The 17,841-nt window shown below is 41.8% G+C and overlaps 1 protein-coding gene across 7 annotated transcripts in view; it reads left to right on the forward strand.

Annotated features, from left to right (window-relative positions):
* Positions 1 to 17,841, forward strand: part of TASOR (transcription activation suppressor) — an 87,594-nt gene that overhangs the window by 34,117 nt on the left and 35,636 nt on the right. For all 7 annotated transcript variants that reach the window (XM_070738487.1, XM_070738488.1, XM_070738483.1 and 4 more), the window contains exons 9-16: positions 6,844 to 6,949; positions 8,181 to 8,284; positions 9,580 to 9,683; positions 9,830 to 9,902; positions 10,011 to 10,085; positions 12,267 to 12,950; positions 14,111 to 14,499; positions 16,186 to 16,333. In XM_070738487.1, coding sequence (XP_070594588.1) covers positions 6,844 to 6,949; positions 8,181 to 8,284; positions 9,580 to 9,683; positions 9,830 to 9,902; positions 10,011 to 10,085; positions 12,267 to 12,950; positions 14,111 to 14,499; positions 16,186 to 16,333 — 1,683 coding nt within the window. The remainder of the gene's footprint in view (positions 1 to 6,843; positions 6,950 to 8,180; positions 8,285 to 9,579; positions 9,684 to 9,829; positions 9,903 to 10,010; positions 10,086 to 12,266; positions 12,951 to 14,110; positions 14,500 to 16,185; positions 16,334 to 17,841) is intronic.

Consider the following 17,841-nt stretch of genomic DNA (forward strand, 5'->3'; position numbering starts at 1 on the left):
TGCTTCTGCTCACTCGGGGGAGGAGGTGGCCACATCCATCCGGCCCGCTACCCCCAAGGAAAGGCCTCATGTGGAAAAGGCCAAGGCCAAGACCTCTCAGAGTGCCTCACTGAAGGAGGCAGAGAAGAGGATTCGTGCTTTGGAGAGACAATTAGAAGTCTCTCAGCGACAACAATCTACAGTGCTGTCTCAGCCTAATTTGCTGTTGGGGCCCACAGCCCCCCCGGCCTCCCCCTTAACAGGAATAGCTGGGGTCGCAGGCTCGGCAACGGAACGAGATTGGTCGCCTGAACGCCCCCTACTTACTCCAGGAGGTCAGCTTACTCAACAGAACATTTCTGGAGGGCAGTTTAGCCAGGCCACAGCCACCTTTACACCATCTGCTGTGGGTCTAAGGAGTTCCTTTGACACTTGGCAGAACATGCCTCCACACCTCCAAGATCTAATAAGCAGTGTTTATGCCCAGGGCATCACAGTGGGAGCTCAACAACAGGCCCCAATGCCCCCTGTCCCACAGAGGCAGAGGAATGTCTGGGCCCCTCCGGCTCCAGCCTCCTTTCAGGGCTCCATGGAGGAAGACTTGTACCTCAGAGAGGAGGAAAGTGATGAAGGTGAGGGATTGTCGGGGGATGAGCAACCTCCCGAGCCACCGAGCATGGTTGGACTTTTTAAGCCCTCTCTGTTTCGGATCATGCTGGATAAGGCTAAGCTAGTGTTTGAAGGGGCAGGAGAGGGGAAGTTGCCTACAGATGCCGCTGCACAAGCTTCAAAGGGGGTCTTGCTTTCGGTACCAAAGAAGGAGCCAGAAACCATCCCCTCATCGGATATTTTCCTTGATAATATTAAGAGACCTTGGGAGGCACCAGCAGCAGCGCAGGGGCCTTCTTTGATTGATCGAAAATATTACACCTTCGATCAGGAAATGGAATCTCTTCTAACACCACCAACCATAGACTCTCCTGTGGCAAGCTTGGTGTCTAACGCCTTAGTCCCCTCTGAGGTTTCTGAAGGACTGAAAGCGGAGGACAAAAGAGCCGAGACTGTGGTTATGAAAACACATCAAATGGCCGCCTGGGCCCTGCGAGCAGCTTTGGCTGCCTCATTTTTTAATAGGGCAACTATCCTGTGGATACAGGACATGCAATCACGGACTAGCCAGGAGGATGGCAAGCTCCGTCAGGACTTGAATAAACTGCTGGCGGCAACGGAGTTCTCCGCCGACGCTACGATGGACGCGGCCAAGTTTGCATCTCGGGCACTAGCATCGTCCTTGTCCTCCCGGAGATTAATTTGGCTGCGAAGCTGGCAGGCGGACGTAAAATCAAAATGGCGCCTAGCCTCAGCCAAGTTCCAAGGGGAACAGTTGTTTGGCGATTCTCTTGAAAAGGTCCTTATCAAGGATAAGGACAAAAAGAAGGTGCTCCCCAGGTCAAACAGGAGGGGAGAGAGGCGTTTCACCCCATTCTATAGACGGCAGAACTTTCGTGCCGAGCCCTCCTCAGCCGTCTCCCAAGGTTCGAGGACATTCTCCCAGGGCTCTTTCAATCAGGGAGGCTTCCGCCAGGACAGACCGTACTTTGCAGACCGAGGCAGGCCCTACCAGCAGGGACGCCGTCCTTACAGAGGTTCCAATTTTAAGGGTTCCAAACGTGGGAAGTGACTCTTCAGAACCCTACCCTCTGGGGGGCAAGCTCCTCCACTTCGCCAACGCTTGGAGGGCTGCATCCCTCGACTCCTGGGCCGTGGCCACGGCAACGCAGGGGTTGCGGATCAACTTTCTCCGTGTACCCCCACACCGCTTCATTGCTTGCCCTCAAATGACAGACCCCCAAAAGAGGGCACTGTTGCACCGGGAAATAGAGCACCTCCTGGAGATAGAAGCGATAGAGGAGGTCCCCTTCCACCTGAGGGGAACAGGTTTCTATTCCATCGTTTTCCTTGTCCCCAAATCTTCGGGCGGGGTCCGTTTGATTCTAAATCTCAAACGGTTGAATCTGTATGTGCGTTATCAAAAATTCAAAATGCACTCCCTCAGGTCTATACTCCAATCCATACGACCGGGAGACCTCCTCTCCTCCATCGATCTCAAGGAGGCCTACCTCCATGTACCGGTATTACAGGAACACAGACAATTCCTCCGGTTTTTCATCAACGGCTCTCATTACCAATATCGAGCAATGCCATTTGGTCTGTCGTCGGCGCCGAGGACGTTCACCAAACTTTTGGACGTCCTCACGGCCACCTTGAGACACCGGTCAGTGCGCCTCATGGCATATCTCGACGACATACTAATTCTGTCGAGGTCCCGGGACCGGGCGCAACAGGATATCCATCTAACCTTGACGACCCTACGAACTTTCGGGTTTACCATAAACCTGGAAAAGAGTCATTTAACCCCAACGACCAGATTGGCTCATCTGGGCACCATCATAGACACGGACCTGTGCCAGGTTTTTCTCTCAAGGGACAGACAGTCCACTATCAGGACTCTACTACAGACACTGTCATTACAACCAAGACCTTCCCTGGCCTTCCTCTCGAAGATCTTGGGCACACTAGTCTCTTGCATAGACGTAGTGCCCTGGGCCAGGTTACACATTCGTTCCCTCCAATGGTTCCTCCTACCCTACCAAAGGAGGAAGATCGGCCATTCCAAAAAGCAGGTGATTCTCCCTGCAGAAGTCAGGAGGTCCCTGCGATGGTGGACTTCAGCCGCTATCCAGAGGGGGTCGCCCTTTCAAGTTCAGGACTTCATCACGCTCACAACAGACGCCAGCCTGTTTGGGTGGGGTGCCCACCTTGCATCTCACGTGGCACAGGGTCTGTGGACTCCTCGGGATTTACAGAACGTCAATATCAATTTTTTGGAATTGAGGGCAGTGTCTCTCGCCCTGCTGGACTTTGCTCATCTAGTGCAGGGCAGCCATGTCCTAGTCCTAACGGACAACGTTTCCGCTCGCGCTTACATCAACCACCAGGGCGGGACGAGGTCCGGCCGTCTGATGCAGGAGGCCAACTCCCTGTTCAGATGGGCAGAGGTCCACCTGGCCTCTCTCTCGGCCGAGCATATCTCAGGCCAGGAGAATGTATGGGCGGATTGGCTGAGCCGCAGGACCCTGGATCCAGCAGAATGGAAACTGGACCCCACTGTATTCAGGACCCTGATCTCTCGGTTCGACACACCGATTCTGGATCTGTTCGCAACGTGCCACAACGCGCAGCTACCCCGTTTTTTTTCCCGGTTCCCATCTCCGGGCTCGGAAGGAGTAGATGCATTGCGCCTTCCATGGCCGAAGGGGCTCCTATACGCGTTTCCGCCGATTCGCATCCTTCAGAGGGTCCTACAGAAGATCATCCAGGAGCGTGCCGAGGTACTCTTAATAGCTCCTTTTTGGCCTCGACGAGCATGGTTCTCGGACCTAATGGAGTTGTCGATCTCCCCACCGTGGAGAATTCCAGATCATCAGGTAGCCCTCAGCCAGGGGTGCATTGCGCATCCAGATCCCCAATGGTGGAGTCTAACCGTGTGGAACTTGAAGGGGACCGGCTGAGACACCTCCTGCTCCCCGACTCGGTCATCACTACCATGCAGGCTGCGCGTAGGCCAGCTACTCAGCGGATTTATCAGTCCACCTGGACAGCGTTCTGCACTTTCTGCGCAGGTCAGGAAATCGACCCCTTAGCCGCCTTGCCAGGGACTGTTTTAAGCTTCCTTCAGGCGGGTTTGGATAAGGGCTTGGCCCCTAACACTTTGCGCCGCCACGTGGCCGCTTTGTCGACGCTTTTAAGTCCAGATTGTTACCGACCTTTGTCACGCCACCCCTGGATTCGGGACTTTTTGAAAGGAGCGACGAACATTAGACCGCCGGCTATCCATCGTTTCCCTTCCTGGGACCTTACCTTGGTGCTTAGAGCCTTGACAGCTCCACCTTTCGAACCGTTGAGGACGATATCAATGCGCCTTCTGTCCATAAAGACGGCCTTTCTAGTTGCCATCACTTCGGCCAGAAGGGTGTCGGAGTTGTCGGCCCTATCGGTAAGACCTGATTTATGTTTGTTCCATCCGGATAGGGTGGTCCTCCGGTTGGACCCTTCATTTATCCCTAAAGTGAACTCTGGGTTCCATAGGACTCAAGAAATAGTATTGCCTGATTTCTGTACACATGGCACGCATCCATCTGAACTCAGATGGCATAAACTGGACGTGAGACGTGCGATCAAAATTTATATCCGTAGGACACAATACTGCCGATCGTCGGAAGCATTGTTTGTATCCTTTGCGTCACATGCCACGGGCACTAAGGTGTCCTCACGAACTATCAGTCGTTGGATACGAGCGTGTATTGCTGAGGCTTACAAGGTGTCCGGACAGACGATTCCTCAAGGAATAACGGGACACTCGACTCGTAGTGCGGCAGTTTCGGCAGCCTGGTCAACTCAAGCTTCGATCGAAGAGATTTGTAGAGCAGCCACGTGGGCAGCTCCTTCTACCTTCATCAAGCATTACCGGATTGACACTTTTGCTTCAGCGGAAGCAGCCTTTGGGAGGAGGGTGTTACAGAGGGTGTGTTCCACTTGAACGCCCTTGGACCTATTTCCCTCCCGTTTATTATGTCTTGGGTACATCCCACGTTGGACTCTCCTTGCAAGTGCATTGGAGAAGAACCGTTGAAACTTACCTGAACGGTCTTCTCGATGCACTGCAAGGAGAGTCCAAAACCCACCCAGTTGGTGGACCAAGGGCCTTCTCGCCTTACATTGTTAAGTTTTTGACCGGGCTTGTTGCCTTCCAGTTGTTTAATAATAAAAAGTTATAGTTTACTGCTCCTTCGTTTATGTATGACTGGTGGGCTAGGGGGCGGTGCCTGCATAATGTATAAATTAAAACTCAGTCCCTCCAATGAGACTGGAGAATTACCCACGTTGGACTCTCCTTGCAGTGCATCGAGAAGACCGTTCAGGTAAGTTTCAACGGTTCTTCTCAGGCAGTTCACCAATGCAGTGACCAGAAGATAAATGATAATAGATGATAAAAGATAAATTGACTGCATATGTACTCAACTGGAATCTGTGGCTATGTAAAGCACTGAGCACACCATGAATTAGCTCTTGTGTTTGTTAACTTTTGTACTGGAGGCACTGCGCAACATGTTGAAAGGAAAGTGCTATATTGATAAAATAAAAATTCCTGTGGGCCACAAAGAAATACCAGAAGCATCAATCAGCTGTTCAGTGCCTAGCAAAGTGACAAAGCATTGGAGCTGGCAATGGCAGCATAGCAGAGATGGCTCTAAACACTTTAAAAACATAATTGGGCTGAAGAACTCATGTTGTGCAGTGCTCTCTAAGTATTAATGTATGTTGAGCAGTCTAAGCACTCTAACCTTGGAACTAACAAAAATCCCCTCTGGTGGATATACAAATGGAAGTTCCAATCTAGTATAAAAGATGCTAATGTTTTATTGTTCTTATATTCAATAAGGAGATATGCTAAAAGAAATAAGGGTAAAACTCATTGGGCAGATAATGTCCAGAATTATATTCTGACTTTTACATATATTAAAGTCCATAATTTAAAAGTCCATAATCCATAATTTCTAGGTTGTATTGGTGCTTTATTCAATTTTTTTGTATTCAGGCAAATACACAATTAATTATTTTAAATCAGGAAATTGAAGTGTATAAAGTAAAAGCCTGGGGGGGGGGGGGATATTGATGGCCAAACAAATGTTTGATTCTGGATCATATAGGCTATTTTGACAGTGAAAGTGATAGGTAGCATATGGAAAATACTTTGCAGCATAAGTAAACATTAGTGATGGAAGCTGTTAAATAGAAGATCCTGCACTAGTTTCTCTCTTAGGGATATGAATATGACACTATTCTACTGATATAGAAAGGAACTATTTAAGGATATTCCATTTATTATTATTATTTATTAGATTTGTATGCCGCCCCTCTCTGTAGACTCGGGGTGGCTCACAACAATAATAGTACAATACATAACAAATCTAATAATTAAAAAGTCACTAAAAACCCCTTATTAAAAGGAACATACACACAAACATACCATGCATAAACTGTATAGGCCCAGGGGGAGATGTCTCAGTTCCTCTGTGCCTGGTGGCAGAGGTGGGTTTTAAGAAGCTTACGAAAGGCAAGGAGGGTGGGGGCAGTTCTAATCTCTGGAGGAGCTGGTTCCAGAGGGTCGGGGCCACCACAGAGAAGGCTCTTCCCCTGGGTCCCGCCAGACGATATTGTTTAGTCGAGGGGACCTGGAGAAGGCCAACTCTGTGGGACCTAACCGGTCGCTGGGATTTGTGCTGCAGAAGGTGGTCCATTTATTTAATGGACAAAGAATGGTTATGTTCATGCCCATCACCATGTTGTCTCATTTTAGATAAAATCCTGGAAGTGGGAAGAAATGTCCTTCTGTTTACTTCTTGTGCTACTGGCTGCTGTTGGCAATAAAATAAATATTTCATAGAATGTATTGTTTTTCTACTTACTAAACACACAGTAAACATCATTATTAGTTTTATTTATTTTTATTCAGTAGTAAAAGCAAAAATAAGCTAATTGATCAGGTTTCTTCCCTGTTTGTACAAAAACTAACACTAAGATTAGGTCAGACAGAGTAGGAAGATTTATCTCTTCTGTGCTAGCTTATCTATATAGAATTTCTGGTCATTGTTATTATCATGTGAGTTAAATTCAATACTGACTATTCTTACTGTTAGCAAAGATGGTTTAACACTGCATATAACTGCCTTAATAATTATTAACCCCCCTTTAGAAATATTACATTAATATTTTGAATATTTTTGTCCTTTTATATTGTAGATAAAGCAAGCTATACTTTATGGAAAGGGCTACTTTTAAACAAAGGAAAGCTTGTTTGTCATGCTGCTTTGATATCTGAAAAACGCCCTACGCTTCCCTGCAAACTGTAAGTATTCATAACCAAACCTGAAGTCAGTTTGAATTGGATTAGATTATCTAACATTTTGAAACATTGGAACAATGTAGTTCTGTGCATAGCACTAGTAATTTTATTTTTAACTGCTAAAAATGCATTGCTAGCTTTCTTAGTTATCAATATCCCCAACTTGTATACAAGATAAAATAAAGATGGAGTTCATTGAGGAAATTAATACAGTAAGCATATAGTATGTCACAGAAGTGAGTACACCCCTTCACATTTTGTAAATATTTAAGTACAGTGGTCCCTCGATCATCGCGAGGGTTCCGTTCCAGGACCCCACGCGACGATCGATTTTTCGCGAAGTAGCGGTGCGGAAGTAAAAACACCATCTGCGCATGCGCAGATGGTGTTTTTACTTCCACCGCAGCAGCGAGGAGCCGAAGATTGGGGTTTCCCCGCCGCCTCGCTGCTGCCGCTTGTCCGCGCGCGCGCCGCCCGGCCTTCCCCCGCCCACCCCGTTGCTCTCGCTGCTTCCCAGCTGGAAAGCGGCCCCCGCGCGCGCGCCGCCCGGCCTTCCCCCGCCCACCCCGTTGCTCTTATTGCTTCCCAGCTGGGAAGCGGCCCCCGCGCGCGCGCGCCGCCCGGCCTTCCCCCGCCCACCCCGTTTCTCTTATTGCTTCCCAGCTGGGAAGCGGCCCCCGCGCGCGCGCGCCGCCCGGCCTTCCCCCGCCCACCCCGTTGCTCTTATTGCTTCCCAGCTGGGAAGCGGCCCCGCGCGCGCGCGCCGCCCGGCCTTCCCCCGCCCACCCCGTTGCTCTTATTGCTTCCCAGCTGGGGAAACTCCACCATCTACGCATGCGTGGCCATAGAAAAAAAGGGCACGCATGCGCAGATGGTGTTGTTTACTTCCGGGTTGAAACCTCGCGATATAGCCCTTTCGCAATGCTCGAGGACGCGAAACTCGAGGGATCACTGTATATCTTTTCATGTGACAATGCTGAAGAAATGCCACTTGGCTACAATGTAGTGGGTGTACAGCTTGTATAACAGTGTAAAAATGTGCTGTCCTCTCAAAATAATGCAACACACAGACATTAATGTCACACGCTGGCCACGCCCGTGCCTTATTTAGCAAAGGGGGGAAAAGTCCTGATGTCTCGTGACATTGCCATGACAACGTGAGTTTGACACCCCTAGTTTTGGCTAAAACAAAAGAGAAATGAAATCTTGTGCTTTTTTCTTCTATGACCATTAGTCCTGAAAAGCTTGATGTTGAAATGGTAATGAGCTTTGAAAAATTGGCCCAGAAAATATCATCTCGTGTGTTGGCTAAAGAAACTTATTCGGGAGAAAGGGAAGGTAAGAGCTTTTTCTAAGTAAAGGAAAGCATGATTTACCAATATAGTTATTTTTAAAAAAAGATTATTTGTCAAATTGAGAGTTTAGAAAGATTGAGTAGTACTATAATTGTTAGAACACAAATGGAGAAAACTCCAATTAGGAGGCAAGAGTATGTAACTGGTCATAAATTGGAGTTGGTGACAAATAATTGGAATGTTTAATGACATCCATTTGTTTAAAAAGAGACCATAGTAATTTGTATGTATATCTAGCAAGGGATCCTAACTATGTTGTTGCTGACAGGATTCACAAAACACTTAACTGAAAAAAAAAATTCTTCCAAATTAGCAAACAGGTTTTTCTTTATTCAAGCGGATTGGGGGAGATGTACTTTCAAATTCTTAAGCGAGTTTATTTGAAGATCTAGGGAATAGGAAAATCACCAATTCCATTATATTTCATTATGCTATCATTTAAAATAAGACCAGATTTCAGTTAAGTCTTCAGTGGGTTTTAATTTGGAGATCAGCAATCAGGTGTACTTACTTCCAGCAACAGAGAAAGCTGCAGTGAGGAACAATCCAGTTAATTACAATCTAAAGCCTTTTTAGTTGTCTCTCATTGGTAGCAATCAGATTAGAATGTCTTCCTTACAGTGTTATGGGCTGCCTAGATCAACATTGCTTCACTTTTAAACTAACCACTAGGTCAGTCCATCCAGTCTAAATCAGTAGTAACAGAAAAGGGACTATCATTGCCTTCTATACTGTCTAGAACAGAAAAAAAAAATCATTAGCAACATTCCAACTGCATGGCTCAGTGTAGGAAGAAAAACTTAAAAATAATGTGATTTGTAACAGTAAAAAAAAATTGTTTCAGGCTTAAAACGTTCTAGAAGGCTGTTTTGAACTCAAACTATTTTGAACACCGTAGTAATGACTATGGTCCACAACATCACATTGGTTACTTTGAGTTATATTTGATACATTAAAAAAAATCAGGGAAGGGCACATCCCCAATCTCTTGTGGGATTAGAAAAGTGAGCCATGAGCCATTGTGAGTCAATATAAAGTAGAACTTGCATTGGACAGTTCTCCAAAAGTGATTACTTTCCCATTGCTGTAGAATACCTTCCTTCAAGTCCTATCCTATTCAAGCAGATATATTTGTTTGTTAAATTTATTCCCATAGAATTGTTTATTGAGGGATGAAAGATAAAAACATCTTACGTGATGTATTTTGGACTAACTTTTCCCCAATGAGATAGCTTATTGACAGCTAATTTTTTTCCTATTTTTTTCCTGTATTCTCAGTGTTTAAGAATGGAATGTATTGTAGTCTGTTCGAAGTTGTGGAAAAGACTAGATCAGGAAGCAATTTGGAAGGTTTACTTCAGAAGCTAGAGACTGACAACCTGGTGAGTATAGATTTTTTCTATAATTTCACTATATGCATATTTGTAGAACGAACTGTAAATTTCAAAACAGCACAATTTTGAAATTGCAGCATGAACAAAACTTGGGCTATACTTTAATTTCATTTCTAATTTAAATATCTTTGCAGGTTATTTTAAAACCACTTGCAGATGGAGGACACCTGTTGCTTCTTTCGCCTTATCAAATGGCTTCCCCATATGGTATGCAAATACTATGTCTTTCTTGAGCAATTGCTTTGAGTGAGTATTTTTGCTACCTTTTAACTTTTATTTTAACTTTATTATCCTCCCCTTTATTTTTTTAATCAGATAATCGAACAGGAAGGCCTCGGGTTTTGCAAGCGTTGTTTCTATTTCGGAAGCCTAGAAATTTAGTGACTTCAGGTAATTTTTTCAATATTTAATGTGGAGATATGTCCATTGATAATTATTGTTGTATTTCTGACACAATAACAGCAATCCAAAATTAGCAGATCTAGCCTTGGGCTATAATGAAGCCGGACTTAATTTTCATCTCTAAAGTAAGCTGGTGTTCTAGTGGCCATGAATGCTTGCCCAGCAAAGGGCACAAAGTAGGAAACTTGTTAACTTATTATCAAAAGATTATAGTTGCAACTGATTTTTCTTACAGTAAGTGAGCTTTCATCACTTTTAGTATTTGAACAAATTTGATAAACTTGATGGTGGTAAAACCCTTTGTACTGATAGATTACAATCAAAACATTTTCTTTTCCTTTCTCTAAGAAATTATCTAATGAAAAATGTGGTGAAAACTTGAAAGAAACCTAACCTAGTTAATTCTGTGAATATCTTTGTTTTAAATGCTGCATTTGATGTATTTAAATGTGTCTAACTAGTTTGCTTGCTGTAAGCCAATCTCCTCATTCCTAAAGCAGTTTTCCGCCTTATGGGATTATTGGTATAATTTCCTGACACTAATTAAAGTGTTAGTGTGGTATCCTTAGAATAAATCTGCAGTAAAGTCTTCCTCTTATGAGGAAATGGGATTACTTCTTAAAATGGCTAGAACGCAGTGAATTTTGTCTGGAACATGAAGAGTTAAATGCTGATTCAAGAAAGAGAGAACCTCACCCTCTGTCTTACCTCGGTTATCAAGGAAGAACATGCAGTCTTAGTCACAGTCTTAGTTGTCAGTGAAAAGCAAAAGGGAGACTGAATCCAAGTGGGTTCAGAAGAGTGAACAGGTCAAGTTAAAGGGAAGATTTTAAAAAAAAATATGCCTGACGTCATTGTTAACTCCTAGTGATTGCAATTTTCTTGCAAGATTTTGGAAATGGTTTGCTATTGTCTGCTTCCTGGAATAAAATGGTATGACTTGACTTGAGGTCATCCAGTTGCCCTTATGTCTACTTATGGCGGACCTGAACTCATGGTCTTTTGGTTTCTAGCCCTGATGCCTTACTTTCATCAATGGTTCTCTGAGTCAAATTTATTATATTAAAAATGTCTACTGGAATTGAAGTGATAGATTAAATAAAGGGTAAGCACTTTGGATGATAAATTATCATTATAAATAAATAAATAATATCACTTTCACCACCCTGCTTTACCATAAGTTTAGAAAAAGAAAAAATTTGACATTTCAGAATTAACATGTTAAACTTTATATGTCTAGAACAGTCTCATAATTGTTATCTTACAATGTATTAAAAACATTTTTGAAGTTTAACTGTTCATATTTAATATGTTCTGGGTTGATCTGATACTGTGCCCATTACTTGACAAATTATCTGTTAACTCAGAAATAGCAATTATTTTAGATGGTAGCTGTTAAGCAAATATTTCTGTATTGATCTCGTTAGTACATCTAAGAATGCTTGTTAACTAATTAAAGTTTCAGAATAAAATCTATAATTACAGCTATTGTACAAATGATGATCATTTCACTGGCGTGGGTGTAATGTATAAAATAAGCATGTATTAATTTGGTATGACAAAACAGGTTGTTGATAGATAAGTAAATTGAAAATACAGTACTTATAAATGAAATTGTGTGGTGGTAAATGGTACAGTATTTATTACTTTAAAAGCTTTATGTCCCTTTCAAAATTATTTCCAGAATCATTGAGGACATTGCATACCAACAAAACAAGACATTTAATCTTCCAGTAAAGCAGTAACAAACACTGGAATAAAGAAATAGCTGTCCAGTATTGTAGGCAATTTTTTCACACCAGGTATACACATATACCTTGTGTGTATGTTTCACACCAGGTATACACATATAATACAAAGATACGTCAATTTCTTGTTTAGAGTGCTAGTGTTGAAACAGCCTCTTTTTCCATGCCTATCATCCTCATTATCCTCACATGAACATGTGAGAAATATCTCAGGTTTTTTTCTTAATGTACAAGCAGAATAGTAATTCCAAGATAGATCTTGAGCATGGTATTTTTTTGTCTTAGTTCCTGTTAAGGTAAAATAATGGGGTAAGGTAAAAATGCATGTTTTTATTCCACTAAGCAAATGCAAGTGTGTGTAAGTTTATTGAAGGGATTACTAATTTTCTCTTGTTCACCTTTAATCCCATTCTGAACATAGCGCACAAAAATGATCAGAAAAACGAGAATACAATGGTATTGGATGAAACCCATGAAGCTATACCAGAACTTCCAAGATTTATCCAGTCATTGCATTATGCATATGTACATTCTCGGAAAGATTCCAAGTCTGACTTGAATATTTTGATGGAAAAATATATAAATGACTATTTTAAACGATACAGTAAATATAAAGAATTTGTTTTGCATCAATATAAAGGAAACTTGGATGAGAAAACATTTTTGTATCCTGGTCCTAAAAATAAATCCCATCTTGAGAGCTGTTTGCATTCCTATATTTCTGGTTCAGAAACATACCAGATTTCTATTTCTAAAGTGAAGAAAATAATGGACAATAATAGTAAACCTCAGCAGTTCAGTCCTGTTTCAGATTATGAACCCCTGGAAGATGAATCTGATTGTTCAAGAAGAAAAGCTAGAAAAAGAAATGGATCAAAATATGAAAATGTAGCTGCAAAAAGAAAGTCTGCTCACTCTCGAGATCGTGATAGAGGAAAAATTGAAGATCTGATTAATTTAATTCATTATACAAAGAGAAATGTAGATAGAGACTCTGATTCAGATGACAATAGAAATGAAAGCAGGCGGAAACGAAAAGGTGAAAGTAAAGGAAAGAGTCCACAAAAACAGTTAAAAATGAGCAATACTTTAGAAAACTATGAAGGTAAGAACCTCTATATTAACTGGGAATTAGGTAAATAAATATAAATGTAACTCATTGCTATAGCGTGTTTCTTACACTTTGAATCTTAATTCAAATAAATTGCTTATATTGAATGATTGCATTTTACATTCGTATAGTTTTTATTGTTTGCATTAGTTACAAATTCAGGATTTTTTGTTGTGTGGCTTGGCATCGAGCATATTCTATCAGTTTTTGTGGGTAGAGAACCTTGCAGTGCAGAAGATTGAAGCCCCTGTCATTAAGTAAATGAAAATCTTCATTGAATTAAATCCAATTCCTGATTATTACCTAGACATAAACTGGCAATAACAAATTCTATTAGTTTGCAACTGTTGCCTTTTTGTTTTGATTTCCCAGTCTAGTCAGCAAATGTGAGATTTCCTGGTGGTCTTTTCTTAGGCAACACAGTGGTACCTCTACCTAAGAATGTCTCTACTTGCGAACTTTTCTAGAGAAAAACTGTTTTCAAGATTTTTTGGCCTCTGCTCAAGAACCATTTTCTACTTACAAACCTGTAACCGGAAAAGGCAGGAAGAAGCCTCTGTGGGGCCTCTCTAGTAATCTCCTGGGAGGAAACAGGGCCGGAAAAGTCAGGGGGATGCCTCTGTGGGGCCTTTCTAGGAATCTCCTGGGAGGAAACAGGGCCAGAAAAGGCGGGGAGAAGCTTCCGTGGGACCTTTCTAGGAATCTCCTGGGAGGAAACATGGCCTCCACTCTCCCTGTGGTTTCCCAATTACACACATTATTTGCTTTTACATTGATTCCTATGAGAAAAATTACTTCTTCTTACAAACTCTTCTACTTAAGAACCTGGTCACGGAATGAATTAAGTTCGTAAGTAGAGGTACCACTGTACTCAGGTCAGATCTTTCAGGCTTAACTATTCATTAAAAATACCCAACAGGTTGTTGGGCTTGAGGATCAGTATAAATGTAATTGCTGATATTTTATACAAAGGGCACATCTGTTTTTGCCATTGAACACTTTTTTCACTAGGCTCAAAATGTAGAATATTAGAAATGTGTTTCCTTGTATGTATCATATCCATTGATTGATGAATGGATAGCTAAAAGGTTTTAACATAATATTTGTGGTTTTCTTTCCTGTATATTTCTGCCCCTACCCCAATGGAATTCTAGACAGAACATCAGAATCACTTCTTTCGATGATAGCTGATCTTGGTGGGCATGATACTGATTTGAGACAACAGAATGTTGCTGAGGCTTCAACTACTGACATGCCTGTTGTTTTGAAATTACTTTCGGAAGTGCTTACTCATACGGATTTTCAAACAGCACGTTTGATTAATCAGCCTTCACTAGAAAATTGTTCAAAGCCAACGGTTGACTACAATCCCATTCCACCAAAGATCAAGGAAGAACCCGACCTTCCTAACACTACACATGAAAATACTCAGTTCAAGGATCCCCAAAGCCCAGTCATTCTAGAAAAAAGTGCAAAATGTTTGCCCAATTCTCTTGAAGCCTCCACTATTGAAACAGATCCAGATCATATACTGCCGTTAAAAGTAAGAATGTTTCTGTTTGACAAATCTGTTGCAATTTAACAAAATCAGAGGACAGATCAGATTAGCAAAGCTAAAGATAATTGGGTATTATGAAACTTTTGCTATATTGAATAATTGTACTTGTTAATGCCATTTTCAGTGGGAAAATCTAACTTGATTCTGAAGAAAAATTAATATCATACCTTTTTTTCTCTACGTGTATATGTTTGTCTTCGAGTCTGTTGATTTTTAGCACTGTCTGGACAAGTCATTTACAGTTTTCTTGACAATGTTTCAGAATTGATTGCCACTGCCTGATTTCTAGGGCTAAAAGAGAGTTACAGGCCCAAAGTCATTCAGCTGAGTTTGTACCTAAGGCCAGACTAGATCTCATCATGGGCTCCCATTTTCTAGTCTGCTGCCTTAACCATTACATCAGACTGGCTGTCCATATGGCATTGTAGTTACTGTGCCACCGAGTCTTTTGTTACTATTTCAGTATTGGTGCCTAGGAACATTAAAAAAAATGTTATTCCTTTTTGGTGGAAACTTCTTTTTCATTGGCAAAATGAGGTCACTTTAAGTGGCAGTTCCTTATTATTTTTTCTTCCTACCATTTGAGACTCAGGTAGAATAGAAAACCTGACTGCTAAAATAATGGACTGGCTTTATTCTGACAAGCTGGAGAATTTCCAAATTGGAAAAAGAACTTTTCAGTGTTTGAAATGGAGGCATTTGTAGGTAAATTTAGGTAATGAAGGGAAACCAGACATATGCAGAAATGGGACATTAGAGCAGAATTCCTGCTCTAAATTGTAGATAGATAAGTTTAGGCAGGTCTATGGAAGATATTTGTCAAAAATCCTGGTGATTCATTGCCAGTCATGTATGAAAATCAATAATATAACTCAGTATAAAGCACTTGCTGTATTGTGACCATTGAAGTTCCATTATGGCTTGAATGCTCAGTGCATGAGAGTATTTGTCAGAAATAGATTTAAAATAGTGAACATCCATAGAGAAGGTAACAAAATAGGCACAAGCAAATATTTCACTAGGGCTTGTTATCTGCTTAGTTATGTTTGTCATGTACTGGCAATTTGAGAGTTGAATGTGACTTTTTTTAAACTTGTACTTTTATGACTGGTTTATGTTGGCTGTTCAGTCAGTAATATAGAAAACAAAATCATTCCGTCATTGGAAGAGATCAAGAGATAAAATTGAACTTGGGACCATGGGAAGAGTTACTTCTTCTAGAATAGCTTCCTTCCAGCTAAAACAAAATAATATTTCTAGCTGAAATATATCTTATATAATAAATTACTTTCAAAAAGTATTGCTGACAGTATCACCAGGCGGAAACTTGACAATTGCTTTTCTTTTCTGTCTGAAAGTGACTTGTGTATGAGTAAATAGGTTAATTCAAATTGTTGTACTTGAATATTCTAAAAATAAGAGTCACAGTAAATACAGATAGGGATATCATATTAGTGCTTAATTCATGATTTAAATTAATATAGAACAAAAATGTTTTAATTTCTAAAGGCTGTATAGTTAAATGCTTAAAATTAACAGTGCTAATATGTGTACGTCTCTGTATAAATGCATACTCTCATAGATGCACATGGACACTTGCACTTACCATATGTTACATTAATATACATAGCACCAGGTAATTAACAATTGAAATACTATGTATTTATTTAGGAAACAAGCACAGGAAGCATAAGTAGCTTTGATGGTTGTGTTAGTCCCTGTCCTAGCACACCCCTTGAACAGAATTATCACAGACAGCGTTCCAACTCAAATAATTCTGAGGCAACTGAAATACATTGGAAACTTATTCCCATCACAGGTGAGTAATAAGATAAGTATGAAATTCAAATATTTGTATCTTTTAGATATCCAGTTATAAATATTACAGAGGATATGCAATGTTTTTAATAACATATTTTTACTTCTTTTTAATTCATCTACTTCATGACAGTTTACAATAAGCTGATGTCCACTTCTGTTCCTCTGCTTATATTTTTGGTTCTTGGAGACATGTTTTTAAATATACTATTTTTAATTTAGCTAAGGGGCTCTGCAGCATTCAGTTGAGATAGAACAATGGAATTCTATAACTGAGGAAGAGACTCAAGCTATGAATCTGTCCTTTTGTTGTATGAAAGCAGGAATCTTGAGCAGTCTCCAGGGGCATGGCTCCACAAGTGCCTGGCTGTAAGATCCTTTTTCTTAGGTTGGGCTCAAAGGATCAGGTGGGATTGTTGCTGGTGTACCAGCCTCCTTGTTGCATGGCAGTTTCTCTACCCAGGCACTTGTATCTCACTGCAGGGCTGGTAGTGGAATTCCCCAGGCTTATAGTTCTGGAGGACTTCAACCTGCCATCCATGAGATTTTATGTAAACCATGACTTCCATGGGCCTATCCCAGGTCATCCAGGGCCCAAATAGGATTTTTATTATTATTATTATTATTATTATTATTATTATTATTATTATTATTATTATTATTATTATTATTATTACATAGATTTGTATGCAGCCCCTCTCCGAAGACTCGTACACCCGATTTGGTGTTTTTGTTGCAGTGCCTATGTGACCTAGAATTGGTGAACTTTTCCTTGGTCTCCTTGTCATGATCAGATCACAGTCTTGTGTCAATGAATTTCTTTAGAGTTGTCCCCCCCTGCAAATAATCACCTAACAACCCTCACCCTAAGGTGAGCAGCCTCCTCCTAGGAAAGGAGATTGAGGTCCGCCTGAAGGCGCGCACTGAGCAATTTGCGGATTGAGGTATCATCAATATGCTGATGATACTCAGCTGTATGTCTCGGCCCGTGATGCATTAAGCGATCCCATGTCCTCCCTTTCACAGTGCCTAGAGGCTGTTAGGGGCTGGATGAGGAGCAATGGGTTGAAACTAAACCCTGGCAAGACTGAGTGGTTCTGCGTTTGGGGTTCTTTGGCCCATGAAGAATTGCCACCTTTGGTCTTGCATGGGATGGCATTGTGCATAATCTGGGGGTTCTCCTGGACTCGCAATTCCTGCTCAAAGACCAGGTGGCGGTTGTGGCCAGGAGGGCCTTTGCGTAACTGCGGGTTGTTTGCCAGTTATACCCTTTCCTGGACCAATAATGCCTACTCATGTCCTAGTAACTTCCTGTCTTGACTATTGCAATGCACTTTACATGGGGCTGCCCTTGAAGAGCACCCAGAAGCTCCAGTTGGTAAAAAATGCAGTGGCCCACTTGGTTTTGTGCAAATCTCGTTGTGCACTTGTATCACCTTTCCTGCAGGAGCTACTTGGCTATTGATTTGCTTCCAGGTGCAATTCAAGGTTCTGGTCGTCACCTTTAAA

The sequence above is a fragment of the Erythrolamprus reginae genome, chromosome 2, assembly GCF_031021105.1.
Source record: "Erythrolamprus reginae isolate rEryReg1 chromosome 2, rEryReg1.hap1, whole genome shotgun sequence".
NCBI lineage: Eukaryota > Metazoa > Chordata > Lepidosauria > Squamata > Dipsadidae > Erythrolamprus > Erythrolamprus reginae.